This window comes from Theropithecus gelada, chromosome 2 (genome assembly GCF_003255815.1).
Source record: "Theropithecus gelada isolate Dixy chromosome 2, Tgel_1.0, whole genome shotgun sequence".
Classification (NCBI taxonomy): domain Eukaryota; kingdom Metazoa; phylum Chordata; class Mammalia; order Primates; family Cercopithecidae; genus Theropithecus; species Theropithecus gelada.
In genome coordinates, this window is record NC_037669.1 from 94829888 (window position 1) to 94851704 (window position 21817).

Consider the following 21817-nt stretch of genomic DNA (forward strand, 5'->3'; position numbering starts at 1 on the left):
AAGAAAAAGGAATCCTTGTCCTAGGGACAGACACGTCCAGAAGGACCAAGGTTTCACAAGGGCCCAAGTGTTACACTTATTCTTTTTTTTTTTTTTTTTTGAGATGGGAGTCTGGCTCTGTCACCTGGGCTGGAGTGCAGTGGCTCAATCTCAGCTCACTGCAACTTCTGCCTCCTGGGCTCAAGCAATTCTCCTGCCTCAGCCTCCTGAGTAACTGGGATTACAGGTGCATGCCACCATGCCCGGCTAATGTTTGTATTTTTAGTAGAGATGGGGTTTCACCATGTTGGCCAGGCTGGTCTCAAACTCCTGACCTTAAGTGATCCTCCTGCCTTGGCCTCCCAAAGTGCTGGGATTACAGGCATGAGCCACCGTGCCAGCTGCTACACTCATTCTTAAGAACATTCCTAGAGTTGTGGGCCTGTGGGACTGAAAGAACCAGGTGCCAAAAGCCACACTACCTAGGAACTCAAAAGAAGGTGCCCTTAGTCAAGCCTAGCACAGGACAGGGATTAGCTGCCTTGGAGACTCCTCAAGGCCTGGATCAGCAGAGAATCAGCACCTTCTGTCTGATGGGTAGGACCAGCTATCAACAGGGCCTTCTGTGGCAGCAGGAAGCCATAGCAGGCTCTCCCTTCTAAGGCATGGATATGAGGCTCATCACCCCTCCAAATATCACGTTTTGGGCAGTAAAGTCTTTGGGGGTTATTGCAGAATTTGGGGAGAAGGGATGAGGAGTCCCAAGAGGAACTGATACATCTTCTGCAAATTTAGCATGTATGGGCTTGAGCCCATATTTTTAATTTAAGAATAAAAGAAGGGTTGCATTTCTATCTTCCATTTGTGAAGTAGTTCATACCAGCTTTACAAATATTACCCAAGGAAACGGCCAGTCCCCCACATATTCCCCCAGCTCCCTCATCAGCTGCTTAAATGCAGTGGCTGAGCAGAGAGCATGGGCGCCCTAGATCTGGCAGGGCTTTGGGACCCCCTGCATTTTAATCAGGGGACCTCCCAATGAGAACAGTGGTGGTCTCTAAGAGTAGAAGCTTTTCGGAGAGAGTCCTCAGGGAATCCAGCTTCCTACCACCCAGGGCTGCTCTAAGAAGCTGATCTCAACAGTGCATCTCTAAATTAAAGCCAGGTCTTTTTATTTGGAGAGCAATCAACCAGAACACAGACACTATTTTGGGAAACAATTAGAAAATAAAGATTACTTTTTCTTCCTCACCTTGTGCAAGTGAGGTCCAAGTGAGGGAGAAAATGCAGGGCTCAATTTACAAAAGGAATAACATCTGGCTAACATTTGCCATGCTGATTTCCTTTTTAATGGTCTTGTTGGACTTGAAGGCAACTAACATGTTTTATTGCTGATATTAAAAAGTAGGAAGAAGCTACGTGGCAAGTAGGAGGGATAGAAGTGATAGATAATGGTGGTAACGTTATCAGGATTAGCTCCAATAGTAATGATAATAATACTGGGTAGTAGGAACTGAGCCAAGTACTTCAAAAGTACTTGAAATTATCTCATTTAATCTCATAATCCTCAGGGCTACTGGGGATTATCTCATTTTATCCCCAGTAGCCCTGAGGATTATGATACCAATACTACTCACATCCCCATTTTTCAGATGAGTAACTAGGATTCAGAGAGGTTAAGAAACTTTTCTAGTTCAAGGGTAAGAAAACCACATCTGGTGGGCTCTGGTGCCTATAGTCTGTACCACTGGGCTGCCTGGCTCTGCCACACTGGCTCAGTGGCTCTCAGCCTTGGATGCTCATTAAGATTATCCAGGGAGCCTTGCCCAACACCAAGGCCTAGGTTCTGCCCTCCAGTAATTCTGCAGCCAAGGCAGGAAACCTTATCCTCATCAATAAGGCCACAACTGCTGTGCTGTGTGTAGGCCACCAACATCTCTGGTAGGGAAGCCCTTTGTCAGTGTTTATCAACAAAGAGGGTACTCTATTTTCCTCCTGGAGCCAGCATTTCTACCCTAAAATGGTCTGGGCCTTCCTATGTACCTTCCTCCAAGTTCCATCTTGAATTTCAAAATGCCTCAGTGAGGACCTGGGAGGACGGCTGGCAAGTACCTGACTGGATGGCTGTAAAGTTTCCATTTATTGAAGGCCTAGAAGGTATCACTGTGCAGGGTGACATGTGTTAATTCTAGTCTTCTGAAAAGCCCTTCGATGGGGTTATTTTTGTTCCTGATGAGGGATTTCAAGCTCAGAGAAGGTAAATGACTTTCCCAAGGCTAGACAGTTAGGAGGCAGAGCCAGGACTTGAATCCATCACTGATCTGACTCCCAGCTCAAGACTTCCAATTACATTATGTGGTTACCTAATTGTCAACCTAATAACTCAGCTCTATACTGGCAGAATACAAAATTATTTTAAAATATCCTCATCATGATCTATAAGGCAGAGAAAAATGGCTTCTCTGCAGAAGAAGGAAAATACTGGAACTTGGTATCTGCTGTTTGTTTAATTAGCTGATATGGACAGCATCATTAAAAACCACACTTGAGACATGCCAGTGAATAGACAGAAAACCGTAATCCCGCTTCCAAAATGAGGAGGAACGAACCATGGAGCTTCAGCACATTAAAGAATGGAGCCCCTGAGCACACTTGCTCTCTTAGCTACTACTCTGCTACTCGTGATAAAATCTCCACTGTTGCTACAGTCACTATATTGGAAAACTGCAAGGTGGAGAAGAGAACATTTTTCTCTCCTCTCCACGTGGCTCTCTGGAATATCAAAATGAAGGAAAGTGTTTTTTTTACAAAGCTGTAAGGAAAATTTAGAGTTTTTCCATCAGTTGGATCAGATGTTTCTGGCATAGATCTGAACTGACACTGCTGCTTCCAATAGCTCAGAGAATGGAGGATGCCCATTGCAGAGGCAGGGTCACAGATTCCAGACCCTTCTCTTAAAGGGCCTCAAAGATCCACAGTGTTCTTTCCAGCCCCGTGGAAGTCAGGGAAAAGGGGAGCAGAGTTAGCACCAGGAGGGAGGAGGGTGTCTGAAGCCCTAGCAGGTATGGGGCCATAGGCACAGTCACCACTGCAGGGATGTGGCTTCTTACCTCGGGCAGGAGCAGTTCACCCACTCTGAAGCCATGGCCAGTGGGGAGCCTCCCTTGCCAGTGAAAGACGCGATGTTGGGCAAGGTCACGGGCAAGTCCTCCAGGGGCACAGGTGTGGGGCCACAGGCTGGGCAGTGGACAATGGGGATTGGTGTGCCCCAGTACCGCTGCCGCGAAATCAGCCAGTCTTTCAGTTTATCACTTGTCACGTCTCCACCCACTCTCTTCTCCCGGGCTTTCTGAGTCAGAGCTAGAAAAGCATCCTGCCGGGTCATACCTGTGAACTGACAGGGAGAGAAAAGAGAGCTCACTCCTCTCTGCATAGCACGAGTCACCACCCCGATGCTGCCACCAGTCCTGCCATGTTTATGTGTGGCTCTCCCAAGGGACCAGTTCTGTGCAGAGCTGTATTCATGACTTTCATGAGCCCCAGGTGCTTCTGCCTTTGTAGGCTCCTTGCTCCTTCAGATAATATTAAGAACTATATTTTACAACTGCATCAATATAAAGAGAAATGTAACTTTTGACCCTAAAAGTTCATTTTTTTCTTCTGATTTTAAAAGAAATTAAAACTTTTGCAGAGGCCTCTAAAAGTATTGTGAGCCCGAGGCACTGTGTCTACTGTGTCTAATGTGTCTCGGTTGGCCCTGGTTCTGTGGCTTTCCTTATCACCAGAGCCCTGTGACACCTACAGAGATCATCAAATATCAGCTTTTAGCTGCCAGTAAAGAACTGCATGATAAGGATTTTTAATGACTACTCCCCTGTTGGGGGGAAAATATTCAGAAAATAAAAATTCAATATTATCCTAAAGCAGAAGGAATTCAGGCAAGCAGAGGAACATTCTGAGGCTTCGGCTTGAAGAACCAGATCACTCTTTTTATATTTAAATGCTCCCATTTTATAGACAGCAGGACAGACCACGAATAGTACAAAAGAGAAATTATCTTTTCACTTGGTGCTTTTCAGAGAGCCAAACTAATTATATGAATTGAGCCAGTGTGGCTTGGTAACAACCTGGATTGTGGGCACCCTCAAATTTGTTCAATGAAGACCCACTGGGCATCTGTATGTGCTGGGCTTGTGCTAGCCACTGGGGGCACAAAGATAAATATGATCTTCCCATGTCCTCAAGGAGCTTACAGTCAAGAGGCATAAAGAATAAGAAAATACAGCTATGTTGATCAAAAGTAGCCCTTTTCATGAACGGTCTGAAGTGTCTTTCTGCACTCCCACTATCACAGTCACAATGCAAATCATAAAAAGCTCTCCTGGAAGTCAGTCTTCTCCTAACATCACTGTCTTTCCATTCCAGAAGCTCATAGACGAAAGTGGCCTTTCCCTAGCCATTCTCCTTCTACTTATTGAAATAATTCTTTTACTCTAGATATTCAGCCTAGAGTCAGGAGAGGCTTCTACAGACCATCTGAAGCTGTGTGAAAGAAGCCAGGAAGCATAACTGATGCTCAGAGAACTGTACTAAAGAGTGGATGTTTCACTGGGAACTTCAGAAGCCTAATTTTGGCCACGAGTGTCCCCTTTCTTGAAAGGGTTAATTGGGGCTCCTTACAGACACTGTGACTTCGCTCTGCTCCACCCTCCAGGGAACCTGCTCAAACAAGGTCTAAAAAAAGGCTTAAGGGTCCATATCTTAGAGCATGACTCATGTCTGGGGATGCAATTTATGAAGTAAAGCCACAAACATGGGGTTAGAAACCATGCACTCCCTACAAAGGAGAAAATCTGACCATATTCCCTTATTTTATAGATATAAATATAGCCAGATAGTCGCAAACCAGAAAAACTTGGATCTTCAGGTCTCACTGAATCAAGATCAGCTAAGGTGGGACCTGTAGGCACCTCCCAGATGATTCAGAGCCATGGCCAGGGGTGGCATCGCTATGTTAAGTCAGTAGTTCCCAGGCTCTGCCGCACATCAGAATCAACTAGGGAGCTTCGAACACTGTTGATGTCTGATCCATGCCCTCCTTACCACCGCTAACCATTAAATCAGAGTATCTAGAGTGAGACCCAGGCATCAGTATTATTTTAAAACTTTCAGGTATTTCCAGTGTGCAGTTAAATTTAAGAGTGCTCTAAGCCAGCATTCTCAAACTTTTAATGTGCATACAAATCATATAGGGATCTTATTAGACTAGCGTGGGATCTAAGATCCCACATTTCTAACAAGTGATGCCAGTGCTGCTGGTCCAGAGACCAGACATTGAGTGGCAAGGTTCTAAGCCCTTGATTCTCAAAATGTGTTCCCTGGACCAGCAGCATTAGCAGCAGTATCTGGAAACTTGTTAGAAGTGCAAATTTTGGGGTCTCACCTGGGACTACTAAATCAGAATCCCTGGGGTGGGGGTGGGGGCCAGGCTGTGGTTTAACAAGGCCACCAGGGGATTCTGACGTGTGCTCAAACTTGAGAGTCACTGCTCCCACTACCTCCTCCCATCCCTCACCCTACCTCTTCCATCCTACTTTCCAGGTTAGTTCAACATAGAGGCTGGGCTCAAATCCTGCCAGATATACCATCTTTAAGTGCTGCTGTTTCATGCTTGCAAGAGATAACCCTGACCAAATAAAGATGACTCTGAACTTCCCTGTTCATTTCTATAAGTGAGTTACACTTTAGGCAGAAATAATGTCAGTAATCTGGAGAGAACAGATATCTCCTCTAGGAAGAAGAAACAATTTCAGTCACCTCTCCCAAGGAACCAGAGATTCCTTAGAAAAGATAATTTTTCTCAAGCAGAGATCCCCAACATAAAATTAGTTACTTTGATGCCATTCTATTCGAGGACTGAATTTGATTTACAATTGACAAACTTCCAGATCTTGAAGAATATTATTTTGTTTTCATAGAGATATGAGGCTACAGGGCTGTTAGGTATGGGGACGAGTGAAGCAACAGGTTGTAATTTGCACCTGAAGGAAAATGTCTATCAAAATCGCATCAAGGTGATCATTCTGGAAGTAAGTTCTTAGGCACCAACCTCAGCAGAGCTGCTCAGTCTCTCTGTGCCATCCGGCAAAGTTTCAATGACTTCAGAGTAGGCCAGGCCCAGGGTTTGGGCTAAGATGGTGTCCTCTGAGCTAGTACTGGGAATTCCTATTCAGAGGAGAAGAAAACAAAACATTGCCTTCACAAGTGCCCAAATCACAAAACAACTGACAGTACTGACACCCGGCTTTAGCTTCCTAAAGGAGACTATCTCTTTTAGTTACAGAAGTTTTAAAACCACATCACATTCGTTGGGAAAATGGAACATGGTCTTGGAGAAACCCACTGCCAAAACACAACTAGTTTACCATATTGGTATTACCTCTTTTAAGTCTTTTTCCTCTGCTTAGTTTTTGTTTTTGTTTTGAGACAGAGTCTTGCTCTGTTGCCCAGGTTAGACGGCAGTGGCACAATCTCGGCTCACTGCAACTTCCGCCTCCCGGGTTCAAGAGATTCTCATGTCTCAGCCTCCCGAGTAGCTGGAATTATAGGCGTGTGCTACCATGCCTGGCTAATTTTTGTATTTTTAGTACAAAAGGGGTTTTGCCACGTTGACCAGGCTGGTCTCGAACTCCTGACCTCAAGTGATCGCCCACCTTGCCCTCCCAAAGTGCTGGGATTACAGGTGTGAGCCACTGTGTCCAGCCTATTTTTTTAAATAGTTACAATCCTAATATACACATTTTTGAGTGCTTTTTTTTTTTGCCACTGAAAATCATAAGCATTTGTGGAAGCCTCTTCCTTGAATTCCGTCAGTGGCAGAGGGCAGTGGGTTTCTCTCGAGAAGCAGGGCCGACTTCTCCAGCATTTCCCAGCAATCCTAGGAAAATCCACTCAGTCAGGAAGTCAAAAGCTGGTAACTATGTTTTGTTCCCAAAGGCAATAGTACATTCTAAGTAGACATTTATTCTTCAACCCACATATGTCCTTGAGAAGTTGAGCATTAATAAATCGTTCACCCAGAGGGGCCAAGGCCTGCTGTTTTGGCTTCGGGTATTCATAAAAACGGGTTTGTTTTTTTTTTTTTTCTTCCCAGCTTTTGGTTCTGTAAGGGCAGGATTTCTGAACCTTGGTACTACTGACATTGTGGACTTTGTTGCGGGGGCTGTCTTGTGCATTACAGGATGTTGAACTGTACCACTAGCACTCCCTGAGTTGTGACAAACAAAAATGTCTCCTGGTGGCAAAATCTCCTCTGGTTGAGAACCTCTGCTATAGGGGCAACCGTCAAAGCAGGTGACATACTCATGGATACAACACATTGTGTGAAAACTGAGAGAGATAAAGCTAAGGGTATTGCACAAGGTGCTTAAATCAGATCGGAACAACGCCCTAAAACAGTGGTCGAATGTTTGGGAGACATGTTCTAAAGCTCCCAAATATGATGAAAAGCTCTGTGACATGATGAAAAGTTCTGTAGTGTTCTAGCTGAGATTATAGACAAAATGCATCTAATGCAGTGAATAAATGTTGAGTGGACTTGAAGGATGAGGACAAATGGCAAGCAATAAATATTACCAAAAGCTGTTCATATTCCAGAAGGGAAAATAGTCATTTACTACATTCTAAAATGGAATTTGGAAGAACTAGGAGTACTGTTTAAAAGGAGACACTGTAACCACAAAATGTATTTGGCCGTATAAAGAATGCCTCAGGCCATGGCGGTAGTCATGTTGCGCTCAGTTGAATGTGAACTATTTCTAACAGTGCAGGTGGGAGGCAAAAACATCACTTTATCTCCTGTTTATTTCTGCTCTTGTTCTTCTTGGAGGGCAAAAAGCAAACATTTGGAAAAAGCTAATTATGAAACTATGGGACATCAAGACAACAGGAGAGACAGTTTTCCATATGCACCTAAAAAAATCCAATTTTTTTCCTTCAAAACTCTCAATATTGTGTCAGTAATCTGATTCAAAATATCAAACAAACAAACAAACAAAAAACTCCCCCAAAAGCCACATCAATAAAAACTGCCTTTATGTTTATCCCAGCTGGTTATATTAATACATTTTACTGATTGTAAAATGCATAAAAGTAACAGAAGGAATTATTTCTTTAAACAACACACTTTCTAGGTTTAAATGGTTAGAAGAGAGTAACACGAATTTTCTGCTTTGACATTTCTTCAAACAACTTCATCAAAAACTGATCTGAGCGTTATGAGGGGAAAAAATGTGAATTTAAGAAGAAATGCTATTTCTGTGTGCTAGGAAATAGTGTGGAAATAACTTTCTCTGCAAGGTTTCGGGACTCTGGGGACTGGCTGGAACCTACAGTAGGAATGTTGGTAATGAAAAATGCACAGGTCTGTCCTAAAGGAGGCAGATTTTGGACAAAGCTGTCTTTAGGTTCCCTTCTCTTTGTTCATTCTCAGACTTCCTGTTACATGACGATAGTTTAGAACGCTCACGAATGAGTAAGGCTGCCAAGGACATCCAATTTACAGTTCTAAATATGCCTTCAATTTTACTGCTGTTTCACAATCCTTTTCTTGAATAGCTCAAGTTCACCTCCTCCACAAAGCCTTCACCAAAACCCAGCCCACATCGATCATTTGTGCTTCATTTGAACCCCCGTCCCAGCAGTTGCTGTTGGTTCTATGAGTTTTCTTTTCTTTCTTTTTTTTTTAAAGCTGGTAGTATACCTGGGATGGTTCTATGAGTCTTGAAACTGAATTTTCATCTGAGCTGCACTGTTCCTCGTATCATATGTACAAGTCTTAACAACAAACTCTACTGGCAAGATTTGTAGGTCAGATATTTCTAGTTATTCTCAGTAGCAACTAGTAAAGTGCAATATATCTAGTTTATTTTCAAAATGTAGTTCTGAAACAAGGGATGATTAAATGAAGGGCTATTCATTTTTATGAGGAAACAAATCAGACCATGGAATCAACAGTCAGCTCTTCCAGATGACAGCAACAGGGGAGTATTTTGATCATAAATCTGCAAAATATACTGTTGTGGTTACATTTTAATAGCTGCTTACCTATTTTTGAATCCAGAGAGCCTTCCAAGTCAGCTTTGGCCAAAATAACGACAGGGACCTCCTGCTGGGTGAGCATGTTCACAGCCATCACGGGCGTGAGGCAATCTGAAAATGAGAGCAAATAACTGTGGATGCCACTCAACTGAGACACCAACATCATCTGAATCTCGGAGGAAATAAGTGAGAAAAATAAGCACTAGGAACTTCTGTGCTTTGTGCTAATTGTTAAAGAAGTTGTCCTTTGTAGATAATTCACACCAGTGAATAATCGAAAGATTAAATACGCAATGAGAAAATGTTCTTCCATGCTCATGAAAAGTGAAAAAGCATTTTTGCTTTCCAGATGGTAGAGTAATGACATTCCCATCACTGTCTTTTCCTTTTGAAAAATACCTCAAATATACAGGAGAAACACAAAGTCTATCTATAGTGAAACTAGGGACATCAGAAATTCCAAACCATCATAACACTTGAAGAGGGAAGTGGAGAGAGAGTAGAAAATGAACAGAAAGGAGGGAAGAGATTTCCAGACATCCTAAGACAAAAGAGTTCCTACCCACTTACCTTTTTCTTAGGAGATACTGGAGAATGTGTTCCAGCAAAATGAAGGGGCAAATCAAGGAAGGGACAGACATAGGATCCAGGAAACAAGGGATCCAGCAAAGAAAAAAGTATGAGGACACTCAAAGAACAAAGACAGAGGGAAGTTCTAAGAGACCAGGTTGCAGCAGAGGCCTGGAGAATGACCAGGTCATATCTGAGCAGTACACAGTGACCTGGGAAGCACCTTTGGGAAAATAAGGAAATTGATAGATTACCTGGCAGGTTGGAATGTACAGAAAACTGCACTAGAGAAGTTTCAAAGAAATATGGGGGGTGTACAGGAAGACTTAGCTAGAAATTCAAAGAATACAAAGTAAATGAAAAAAAAAAATGAAGACATTATGAACTTTAGGAAAAATAAAAAGTTACATAAAAAGGAAAATGTATTTGGCTCAGTTGTGAACAATATTTATGTGGCCCTAATAAAACACTTAATTTGGATTTACTGTAACATTGTATTATTGTATTATGTTACAACACAATAATTGTATTACAGTGTATTATTCTAATATTGTATTGTGTTATTTAAAATAACACCTTATTTTACAATTTTTCATATATATATATATGTATTTTTCTTTTTTTGTAGAGATAGGGGTCTTGCTATGTTGCCCAGGCTGGTCTAAAATTCCTGGTCTCAAGTGATCCTCCCACCTCAGACTCCCAAAGCGCTGGGATTACAGGCAGGAGCCACTACACCCAGCTAACACTGTATCATCTTAAATGAAGTGTATTACGACTACTATAACAGGAGATAAGCCATATGTGCATATATGTGAATTTTTAGAGAGTTGGAAGCATAATGACCTAAGTCAAGTCCCAACGGAAGAAGAGATGAGAGATGGTAGACAATTAGTGAGTTCACTTGACTTAATTTACAATATAAGCAATTAACAGTCATAACTTATGAATTCTTACTATTTATAATACTTGCCATGTTTTAAGACTTCATGTAATTATCTACTTTGCAAATCCTGAAATTAAAATAAGCCTAAGAATTAGATCTATATTTAATTATTTTTAAGATATTTATTTATTTAGAAATAGGGTCTCACCCTGATCTTCCCACCTCACCTTCCTGAGTAGCTGGAACCGCAGGTGTACACCACCAAACCCAGCTATTTTTTTTTTTTTTTGTAGAGCCAGAATCTCCCTATGTGCCCAGGCTGGTCTCAAACAACTGGGCTCACGCAATCTTACCATTTTGGCCTCCCAAAGTGCTGGAATTACAGGTGAGAACCACTGTGCCTAGCCAGGGTCTATATTTCAATGAGTAATGACAGACTATAGGCATCTAAGTCAGCCCTTATCTTTCATCACCTTGGTGTCAGGAAGCACAGAATGAGATATGGTAGGGTAACAGTGAAATGCAAACCCCACGGGTCTCCAGCCAGCACCCATGGTACAGATGTCTTAGCTGGGAGACACCTGTTGCTGGAGCTGGCTGAGTGCAGACTCACTTCTCAAAGTAGAGACCCGTATTTCTGATTCTACACTATCTTTTCTTTTCTTTTTTTTTTTTTTTTTGAGACAGGGTCCCACTCTGTCACCCACGTTAGAGTACGATGGTGTGATCTCAGCTCACTGCAACCTCTGCCTCCCAGGTTCAAGCAATTCTGGTTCAAGCAATGCCTCAGCCACCCAAGTAGCTGGGATTACAGGCGCATGCTACCACACCCGACTAATTTTTGTATTTGTAGTAGAGATGGGGTTTCACCATGTTGGCCAGGCTGGTCTCGAACTCCTGACCTCAGATGATCTGCCTGTCTCTGCCTCCCAAAGTGCTGAGATTACAGACATGAGCCATCGCACCCGGCCTCCACACTATCTTTTCTCAAAGAAGAAATGTGTATTTTCAAATTTTGCAATTATATGATGTTATCAGGAGGCTGGGAGGTGAGGGGTGGTAGAATAAAAGTCATTAGGTAACATCTAGAACTGGTGAATCAAAAGACAGCAGTATAAGCATATACGGCATATGGACAGGCATACAGACAGGGACGTCAATGCCAGAATAACAGTGGGTGGCACAGACTACCAGTTGACCCCTGTACCTGCCTTCTCTTCTGACTCAGCAATACAATGTTGAGTTGGACACATGGCTATTGTGTTTAGCTAATAGAAGCACCGTTCAGCCTCCCTTGCAGCTAGGTGTGGCCATGGAGGATATGCAGAAGCAACTGTTAGATCACGGCCTCAAAGGGAAGGAGCATGCCCTTCTCCCCACCCTTCCCTACTTCTTACTTCACTGGAATGCAGATCAAGTGTAGAGCAACTTAGAAACACAGAGAAGGACAAAACTCTAGAAGGGCAGAGCAGGAAGACAAGACAGAGGATCACTGCCCTAACCACCTCACAAAGTAGACTTATCACACATGCTCAAGAGTTTCCTGTGGGTAGAATAAACTGCTGTTTATCTAAGCCTCTGTCATAGCCACCAAACTTATATTCTAAGTAACATATACCTAAAATAAAAGTGTTTGGGTAAGGAGGCTACTTTTATTGTTCTTGTTATTGTTAGTACTCTTTAACTTTTCATACAATATACGTGTATCACTTGGACTTTAAAAAACGAATTGGTTTTTAAAAAGAGTGATCTTGAAGTATTATCATTTTATATCTGATAAGTTACCAAAATGTTTTAGCAAGGTGACACTAATGTTTGTGAAGTTGCTGTGAAATGCATACATCATTGGATATGGCACTATAAATTGATATAGCCCTTTCAGAAACCATGTAGAAATAGAAATAGAAATTAGAAAAATAGAAAAATGTTTGAACCTCTGGCCAAAAAAACCTCACACTTGGAAATATCTCCTAAGGAAAATTCTACAAAGCAAAGAGCCATGTGGACATAAATGGTCACAGCAGTTATCTCCATAATAGCCCCAAACATGAAAAAAGCCCAGTGTTCAACATGATGGGAAAGACTTAGGATAGTAAGGTACATTGAGTTGATAGGACATTATGTATGGATTAAAAAACAATTGTGAAGCCTGCATAAAAACACAGAAATGTTTCCTGATAGCATATTAAGTGAAGACCAGAAAACAAAGAGGCAGAAGCAGCCTGATTTTTAAGATAATGTGGGAACATGAGTTAAAAAGTAACATGACCACGTGCAAAAGAATGAAGTTGGACCCTTACTTCATGCCATATATAAAAATTAACTCCAAATGGATTAAAGATCTAATTGTAAGATCTAAAACTATAAAACTCTTAGAAAGTAAAATACATATAAATCTTTGTGGACTTTTATTAGGCAATGGCATTTTAGATATAAGACCAAAAGCAACAAAAGAAAAAATAGATAAACTGAATTTCATCAAAATGAAAAACTTGTGCTTCAAAGGGCACCATGAAGACAAACTCTCAGAAGTGGAGAACAACTTAGTAAATTACATATCTGATAAGGGACTAGTATCTAGAATATATAAAAATGGCTAAAATAATAAAAAGACAAACTAAAATGAAAAATGAAAATGAATTTTTTAAAAGGGGCAAGAGAACTGAATAGACATTTCCCCAAAGAAGACATATAAATGGCCAATAAACACATGAAAAGATGCTTGACAATGTTAGCCATCAGGGAAATGCAAATTAAAACTACACTGAGATACCACATCATATCCACAAGGATGACCACAGTCAAAATGATCACAAACAATAAGAAGAGCTGGGAATGATGTGGAGAAACTGGAACTCTCATACACTGTTGGTGGGAATGTAAAATGGTGAAGCTGCTTTGGAAAATAGTCTGGCAGTTCCTTAAACTTCATGGCCCAGCAATTCTACCCCTAGGTATACTGCCAAAGAAATAAAAACACACATCCACACACAAATCTTTATTAATGTTCATAGAATTCATAATATTAATAGCAAAAAAGTAGAAATAACCCAAATGCCTGTCAATTAATAAAATGGATAAATAAAATGTGGCCTAGCCATACAATGAAGTATTACTTGGAAATAAAAAGGAAAGAAAACATTATGCTAAGCGAAAGGAGCCAGACAATAAGATGACAAATACTATATTTGATTCCATTTACATGAAATGTCCAGAATAGGCAGATCTTTGGAGACAGATGGTAGATTAGTGATTGCCTAGGGCTGGAGATTAGGCAAGAATTGGGGAGGGATGACTGCCAGAGGGTCTGAGATTTCTAGGATGATGAAAATGTTCTAAAATCGACAGTGGGGATGGTTGTATAAATTTGTGACTATATTAAAAACCATGGAATTCTATATATTAAGTAGGTTATTATATGGTATGCTCAGTTGTTACAAAAGAAAGTAACACGAAAAAATGTAGTGTACGGCTTGAAAGAGTTGAACTGCTTTTTATTACACAGAAAAGTTATATTATACCAGTTTTTCAGGTAGGACAAAAATTGGTCTTTGAACTTAAATATTAGCAGATTTGCAATGAATGCATGGTAGCAGCTCACATGCTATACCTGGTCAAAATCTATTTCCTAGAAACAACATAATTAAAATCAAAGTTCCTGAATAGGTCTCTAGTGTTCTCCACATTTCTCGTGTTTCCTTTGTAATTACTAACGTGTTCAGCAATCACTCCTGTGCTAGTGATGTGATGCAGGAATCCTGAAATCTGAAGAAACTGAAGCATTTCACAAAGTAGTTAGATAACAGCAAAAACACTTTAGTAATTACAAAGAAAACATTAGACAAAAAGGTATCTGTCCTTCGCTCTCAGGGCACCCACTGCAAAGAAGGCAGTCTCTCCCACCCTCTGGAAAAACAGACAAGTGACTTTTATTTGGTGTTCACCAAGGCAGCAGTCCATATAACTAGTTCCTAGGCATACTTCATGGAAACAGGACTCCGTGGTCAACTGGGTGTGACAAGTGTTGCCTATGACTTCCTCTCTCAGACAGTTGCAGTGCACATTAGCACAGCAAAGATTCTGAGAAGTCCAAAGCAAAGATACCTGTTTATTTTTGTTTATTCCAGATTTTTTGAGCACACAAGCTTTTCCCTTCACATAATATCAAAGAATTCTACTTGAAACAGTTTGATGGAAAACCAAACCATTACCCCAGAATTACAGATCTGCTCTCACCCTTTGTCCTCACCTCATACCGACGCTATGGAGACAAGAGCAAAACAACAGTGAGCAATTAATTATTATTTAATGTCCTGGGGCTTCCAGGGAGGCTCTTGCTCTCTAATGTGCCTATAATGTGTCAATAACAACACAGTTCCAAGTTGTCCTTTAGAGAGACCTCATCTGCCCTTTCAGCAAAAAATATATTGTGTAGATAGTTGGTGACTCAGAGCTGAAATGTGTGGTTCCAAAGCCCCAGGGTTTGAATATTTTAATATTAGGAAAGTAAGAAAAGATTTCAGGAAAAGACAGAACAGCTTCTAGAACTCTGATGATATTTCCCCCATTGATGCCTTTTATGGTTTCTAGTTCCTATCAAGTCAGAGCTTACATAACATGACTTAAGTCAGATTTGGTCAGCTGAGAAAAGGAGGCGACGTCAATGATTATGGAAATAAACTAAATTTCAAGAGCTCTAGGGGAGCACCTTGCTTTTTTTCCTCTCTTAAAGGAATCTGTGCCAAATTAAGGATGCTAAGTAAAAACAGTTCATTTAGCCAATAACATCGGCAACCCAGTTGGCCAGGCTAGAAATCAAGGAATCATCTGGGGATCCTCCACCCTCGCAGCTTTCCACAGACCTCTCAGATGGGTTCCCTCCCTCCATCCTGACCCCTGCTGTTCTGGAGGCCTCACCATCTCTTTCCACAATTAATGGGGTCAGCCGGCCTGCCACTCTAGCATCGCCCTGGCCACATGGGTCACTCTCCTCCACAGGGCCCCTCAGGGCTCCTTCTCTACCCACAAGGTCCTCCAAGACCACCTTGGCTGGCAGCCCCATTACGTGCTCTGCCAAGAAGGCTAAACTTACAAAGCTTATGAGACCTTCCTTAAGTCACATGGATGGATCTAGGACGAGAATCTTGGTCATCTTGGGCCAAATCAGGAGCTGATATGTAGAAATAAACTTAGCAACAACAGGAGCTCATGTTTGAGAATTGAAACTCCTGCAAATGATAAATTTAGTCACAACTGTGCACTTCCATGACACTCAGTGGTCACTGCTTTAACACAAATCATCCTTAAAACCTGACATTCGATGGAAAAAATGAGGTGGTCAGCAATGGTAAATGACAGCAGTGATACAACATCCTGGTTTAAAATGTAACCCCAAAAGCCAGAAGAGGCATAAATCATACATTCCTAGGGTAATCTGAATTCACCTTTTGGTGAATTACACTCAATACACTGTACTGGCCTTCTGTGACTATGATGTCAAAATCCAGGGACTTGATGTGCAAATTAATCCAGAGATTTTGAATACATTGATATCTGCAAAAAGAATATTTCTACTCTGAAGATTAGAACTGGAAAATTTTATTGGCAAATATAATGTTCCATTTGGAATAATTTTAGAGATTATTAAAAAGAGGGGAGAAAATAATGAGTCCTTCAAATGGAACATTACACTTGGCACTAAATTTGCCAAAATGAAATGACTAGGCCAGGTCAGGTGTGTCGATATCCATGTGGTCATGAAAACAGTGCTGTCTGCATGTACAAAAAAATTTCTCAATTTCCTACATACGAAAATGTTTTGAAGGTATACAGTGCCTTTCATCTCAGGAACTCCATCCTCCATAATTTGTTAGCTCCTTAACAAATTATAGCTCCCCTATTAATATTCTCTTATTTTCATTTGTGTCCCCAAATTAGCCATAAGAGAAAATGTGAGGGCTAGAGATGTTTCCACATTTTAGTTCTTCAATTTTAGATATTATTCAGCCACCATAGCCCTCAAGGAATATCAAATTGCTCATGAAGAGTAAAAACTATGAGATTTCCCTTTAAACTAAACAGTTGAAAAGTATCCAGTTTTTCTTTTGAGCAAGTAGAGAAAATAAACCTGAGAGAGATAGCTATATTGGGCTTTATAAGCACACAAAGAAATTTTAACTCAAAAGACTCTTTTCTCTATTTCAATGCATATCACAAAGAGGTGAAACTGAGGGGTGACATCTGCCTTGTGTGGGGTGAGTGGCATAAGCATCTGGCTGTCCTCTGTTCTGCCTCCCAGGGGCATCCAGTTAAGACTGAAATGTCTCATCTATGCCCCACCAAGAGTGCACGCAGCAGGCTCTTTAGAAAGTGCTCACTGATTTGAATCCGGCTTTAATGGTCTAAGTAAACAATTAAAATTTTAAGCAGAGAGAAATTGGGATGACATTGTCGATCTCTCCAGCCTAGTATTAGGCAGTGTTTCATTCCGGTCATTTCAAAGATGGCAACTTAATATCATCATCCAAAACATTTTTTTAGTCAAATGCTATTTCAGACCCCAATAATTCAGATTGTATACTTTGGGTTGAAGTTTATAGTTCATGAAAGAGAATAGGGATGAGATATTTGTGGAAATATTTAAAGTACTTCAGAGACTTACTTCTACCTTAGAATGGACTTCTTTTCACCTACCCAGGCTTCATATCCCTTTCTCTGGTAAGAGCCCTCAAGTTTGTTTTGGAGAGCTCCCCCTCCCTCCCTGGGGACAATCTTTGTGGTCTACCAAGGAAGGTGCCTGGCCTCCCTTTGCCAAGAAAGAGGCTGGGGGCCCCCGTTACACCAGTCAAACACTTTTCCCTGCGAGAGCAGTCTTGAACCAAGTGCTTCAGGCACTGAAGGTGGGGTTAGAGCAGAATTACTGACAGTGGCATTCAGGGGACTGTCTGTGAGTTCCTGCTCCCCAAACTCTCAGGGCTGCACTCTCCCAGTCTTCTTTCGGACTGGCTCTTCAGCTGTCCCTCTAGCAACGGTCTTCCCCACAGCCTTCCAATGTGTTCCCCTTTCCTCTGGGTTAGTCAGAGATGGATTCTGTTGCTTGCAACCACAGAATCTTCAAATCTTCAGGGACCAAGTACAACTTGATATGCCGGTTCTAAGTCAGCTTGATAAAGCAGGTATGTTAAAAATCTGTATGGAGCAAGACGCTGCTCAGATGACCACATGAATTCTTTAAAACAATAAAATTAAGTTGGAAAAGTTTGCTCTCATTCTTACTGGCTTCCCTCTGGTCTCTGACAGTGTAGCTTTATTTGATGGTGAAATTATAAATTAGGAGAAGATTCTATTCCTAATAGAATAGATTCCTATATCTTTTCCTAATTTATAACTAGGAGAAAAGAACTTTAGATTATATTGAAAGGGAGAGAGCTGCGCTTTCAATCAGAAGCTCAAGACACAGACAAACTAGTAACTCATGGAGAAACCAGGGGTAATAAAAAGATTTTCAGAGCTCTTTTTTATCCTCATGTTTCAAAATAAAAACAAAAAGTAAGGCTAAGGCAAAGAACAACCCATGCAAGATGATATACAGGAAAGGACCTTGAACTCTGGGAGGAGCCGTCCAAATGTAAGGTAGCAATCCTACCACCTGAGCTGTAACTTGCCAACTCACCTTTGCCAGGGACAAGGGCCATCCTCAAGGCTTCCTTCAGAGAGCTGTGCCCGTGTAGGAGTCTGTGGCTGGGCGAGATGGCCACATGGGAGGTGCCATAAATGGCTTCAGGGGTGGCCGTATAGGCAGTCAGCTTTTCTCCTGTGGCTTGACCATGAACCTGGTGGTAGGAAAGAAGAGTGATGTCATTTCTCAGTCCTCCCTTTGGGCTGTGTTGCTCCCTAACTGTATCCCCTTCCCCTTCCCTCCTCATTCCCCAACAGTGACCACAGCTCTGACCACTGGGCCAGGGGTGTGGGGATTAAGATGGTGCCTGGCAGAAGCTGAGAAGAGGATCATAGTTCCTTTTTCAGAAACACCTCCTACCACTTGCCCCACACCGGGCATGCAGGCATTCCCAAGTTGAAGGTGGTTCAAGAATGCTTAGAAAGACATGTTCCTGGCTTTTCTGGCTCCTTTGTTCACAAATCAAAAATAACTATTAGTGTTATATTGTTTGTGTTCTGAGAAAGAAGCTGTATTTTTCTTCAAGGATATAAGGGTAGAGTAAAAAAAAAAAAAAAAAAAAAAAATAGGCATCTACTTTTCTAACAAGAAAAACAGGTGCCAAGGTTATTACTGTTTTGAAGAGAGAAAGGATGGCCTGAGCTGAGTTCATGACTATGAGTCCCAAGAGCTGGTTAAAATGCCTTCTAAGAGGCACACATTAGCCATCTACTGAGTGCCAATTAATATGACAGACATGGAGGACACAGAATGGACAGGTGCTGCTTCCTTCATTCATTTATTCAAACACATTGACAGAGTGCCAATGATGAGCTAAAAGACAGTCTACCACATGGCCTAAGTGCCAATTAGGTGTCACCTATGGAGTCAGAACTGGGGCACAGAGGCATAGATGTGGCCTACCCTGTAGGACTGAGATGCTTCCTTCCTGAGACACTATGTTGCCCCATCTCATTTTCAGGTGGGTCTAGGGATGGAGATAACAACATGTTCATAGTAAAATGTTGGGCAAAGAAGAAAGTGTAGAAGATACTCCACACGTAGTAGCCGGCAGGCCCAGAGACCCACACCAAACGCTAGTTAAGAAGCAAAGGTCTTCGACGTGAGGACCAGACTCAGGCTAATGCAAAGGCCCTGAAAGAGATGGCCTTGCACATTTAAACAAAAGTCACGGCAGGACTGAATTTCAGAACTCTCGCCACCTTCTTGGGAAAGCAGTAAGAGGAAAAGCTCAGTCCAGGATTTGTTATTGAAATGTTTCCAAAGTACACACTCCCTTATGGGAGGCTTTCCATGTTTGCAGTCGGAGTACGTTGGATCACTTTTGTGAGGAGGCTGCACAGGGAATTATGAGCTCAGTGGCAAGCGGCAGGTGCTTGCAGACACCAGGTATGGCTGTCAGCATGCAAGAGTCTAGGAAGGAAGGCCAATGTCGTCTCAGCTGCTGCTTCCTCCTCCTAAAGGTTTTTGACTGGGACAAAGGTGAGGGCAGGTTTGGCGCTAAATGAACAGAGCAGAAACTCTTGATGACAGAAGGAGAAATCAGAAGGATAAAAAAAAGAACACCCAGGTAAAAAATAGCAATAGAACAACTCTCTTGTCATGAGAGACAAAGAGAGAAGTTTTAGGGGCCCCTTCCAGAACAGGTGGGCCCTATATTGTGACCTTTCAGCAGTGTTTCCACAGCAGTTTCAAACACAATCCCTAAGCTCTAAGTCCATCTAATTTTGAAATGGTGCTACAGTTAGCTTCTGCTTCCTTGGCTTTTAATCTGCTTTGTGACATGATCCCCTTTGAGACTACAATGAGAGTAATGGACCCATTGCTCAGGAAAATGCTCACACAAACACTTTGTACATAAAATTTCAGGGAGTTCATGGACCCCTGAAGACCTTCTGTGTCTGTGCTGTCCAATATGGTAGCCAGTAGCAATATGTGGCTATGAATCACAGCACTTGAAATATGGCTAGTATGTATTATAAATGTAGAATACGGATTTCAAAGACGGTACTAAAATGTAAACTCTTTCTTTAATAAATCATTTTTTATTGAGCCCATTGTGAAATGGAATCATTTTGGTTATAATGGGTTAAATAAAATAGGTTATTAAAATTCATTTCACCTGTTCTTTGCACTTTTAAAAAATGTGGCTACTAGAAAATTTAAAATTGTGCATGTTTGGACTGTGCTGCTGGGGAGTCCCAAGTTGTGGTTTACTCAGTGAGTCCCAAATGTAGAGGAGATTTGTAAGCATGAATTGCTGGAGCTGCTATCACTTGATCACCTTTAATGTGAAGTCCAGGTGGCAGCCCACACAGTCCCCGATCCAGTGGGCTTGCATGCCTTTTATTCCATACCATTCTGGAAGGTCTGCCAACGCGTCCTGCATGGCCTGTGCAAAAGAAAAGAGAACAAAGAAGTAGAGGCACAAGGCTTATTTAAGAAGAAGCAAATGATTTGCAGCTTGTTAAGGCAGGAAAAGCAGGGACACTAAAGGAGATTCAGGATTTAGCTCTCTCCTTGTTCACTAAGTCAGGGGAAGCCAGGAAAGGTTAGAAACAGATGCATTCATTATGACTCAGTTCAGTGAGATGGGTTTGACCGATTTTGCTGTCCCAAGTGAGTCAAGGTTTCATAGAAAGAAGAAAATTCACAAAGGTCATAATTCACATCTTTGGCAAACGTGTTTACTACATTCTCTCCCATAGTCTAGGAACTAAAAAAATTAAGTTCGAGTTTATGAATTTTGAAACACTAAGTCATTCATGAGTGTTCCACAACTAAACAATATCATACATAGGACATTATAAAGTTTATCTTTGTATTTAAAAAATACTAATTTTATAAATATATAAGGGAAACATGAGATTAATTTGTATAAACATTTGCCATTAGAAAATTGATTTTTATCTTGTCTACTTTTAATCCTAAATTCCTTTAAAATGGAAGTCTTTATATAAATTATTCTCTATGGCCTCAAGCACATACCAGCCCTTATTTGATAATGAGATGTGTTCCTTCAACAGATGGATTTAAAAGCCAATCATATTTGTAATGTGGAGATCCCAATTTTAAATTCCTTTACATGACGGTTAATAGAGGCAATATAATGATGCTTTGTTTGGTGTTTTATAATTCATAAAGTGCTTTTCATATATCTCTTCCCACACTCTGGTATGGTAGCTCATTTTCAGAACAGGTTATGTGGCCCATGCAAGCTCACAGGAATTGATGAGCCAGGACTAGAACCTAGATTTACTAACAGTGTTCTTTCTGCTACAGCACAAAGATTCTTATGTCAATGTATGATAACAAAACAAAACAAAACAACAGGCCAGGTGAGGTGGCTCATGCCTGTAATATCAGCACTTTGGGAGGCTGAGGCGGGCAGATCACCTGAGGTCAGGTGTTCGAGACCAACCTGGCCAACATGGTGAAACCCCGTCTCTACTAAAAATACAAAAATTAGCCAGGTGTGGTGGTGCTTGCCTGTAGTCCCAAGTACTTGGGAGGCTGAGGCAAGAGAATTGCTTGAACCCAGGAGGCAGAGGTTGCAGTGAGCCAAGATTACACCACTGCACTCCAGCCTGGGTGACAGAGCGAGA

At 41.5% G+C, this 21817-nt stretch overlaps 1 protein-coding gene across 2 annotated transcripts in view; it reads right to left on the bottom strand.

The window, feature by feature from the left end:
• The window catches only part of LARS2 (leucyl-tRNA synthetase 2, mitochondrial), a 160333-nt gene that overhangs the window by 54724 nt on the left and 83792 nt on the right, over positions 1-21817 (bottom strand). For both annotated transcript variants that reach the window (XM_025376588.1, XM_025376589.1), the window contains 5 exons: positions 20497-20604; positions 18207-18366; positions 9085-9189; positions 6089-6204; positions 3090-3373 (listed from right to left, as the gene is read on the bottom strand). In XM_025376588.1, coding sequence (XP_025232373.1) covers positions 3090-3373; positions 6089-6204; positions 9085-9189; positions 18207-18366; positions 20497-20604 — 773 coding nt within the window. The remainder of the gene's footprint in view (positions 1-3089; positions 3374-6088; positions 6205-9084; positions 9190-18206; positions 18367-20496; positions 20605-21817) is intronic.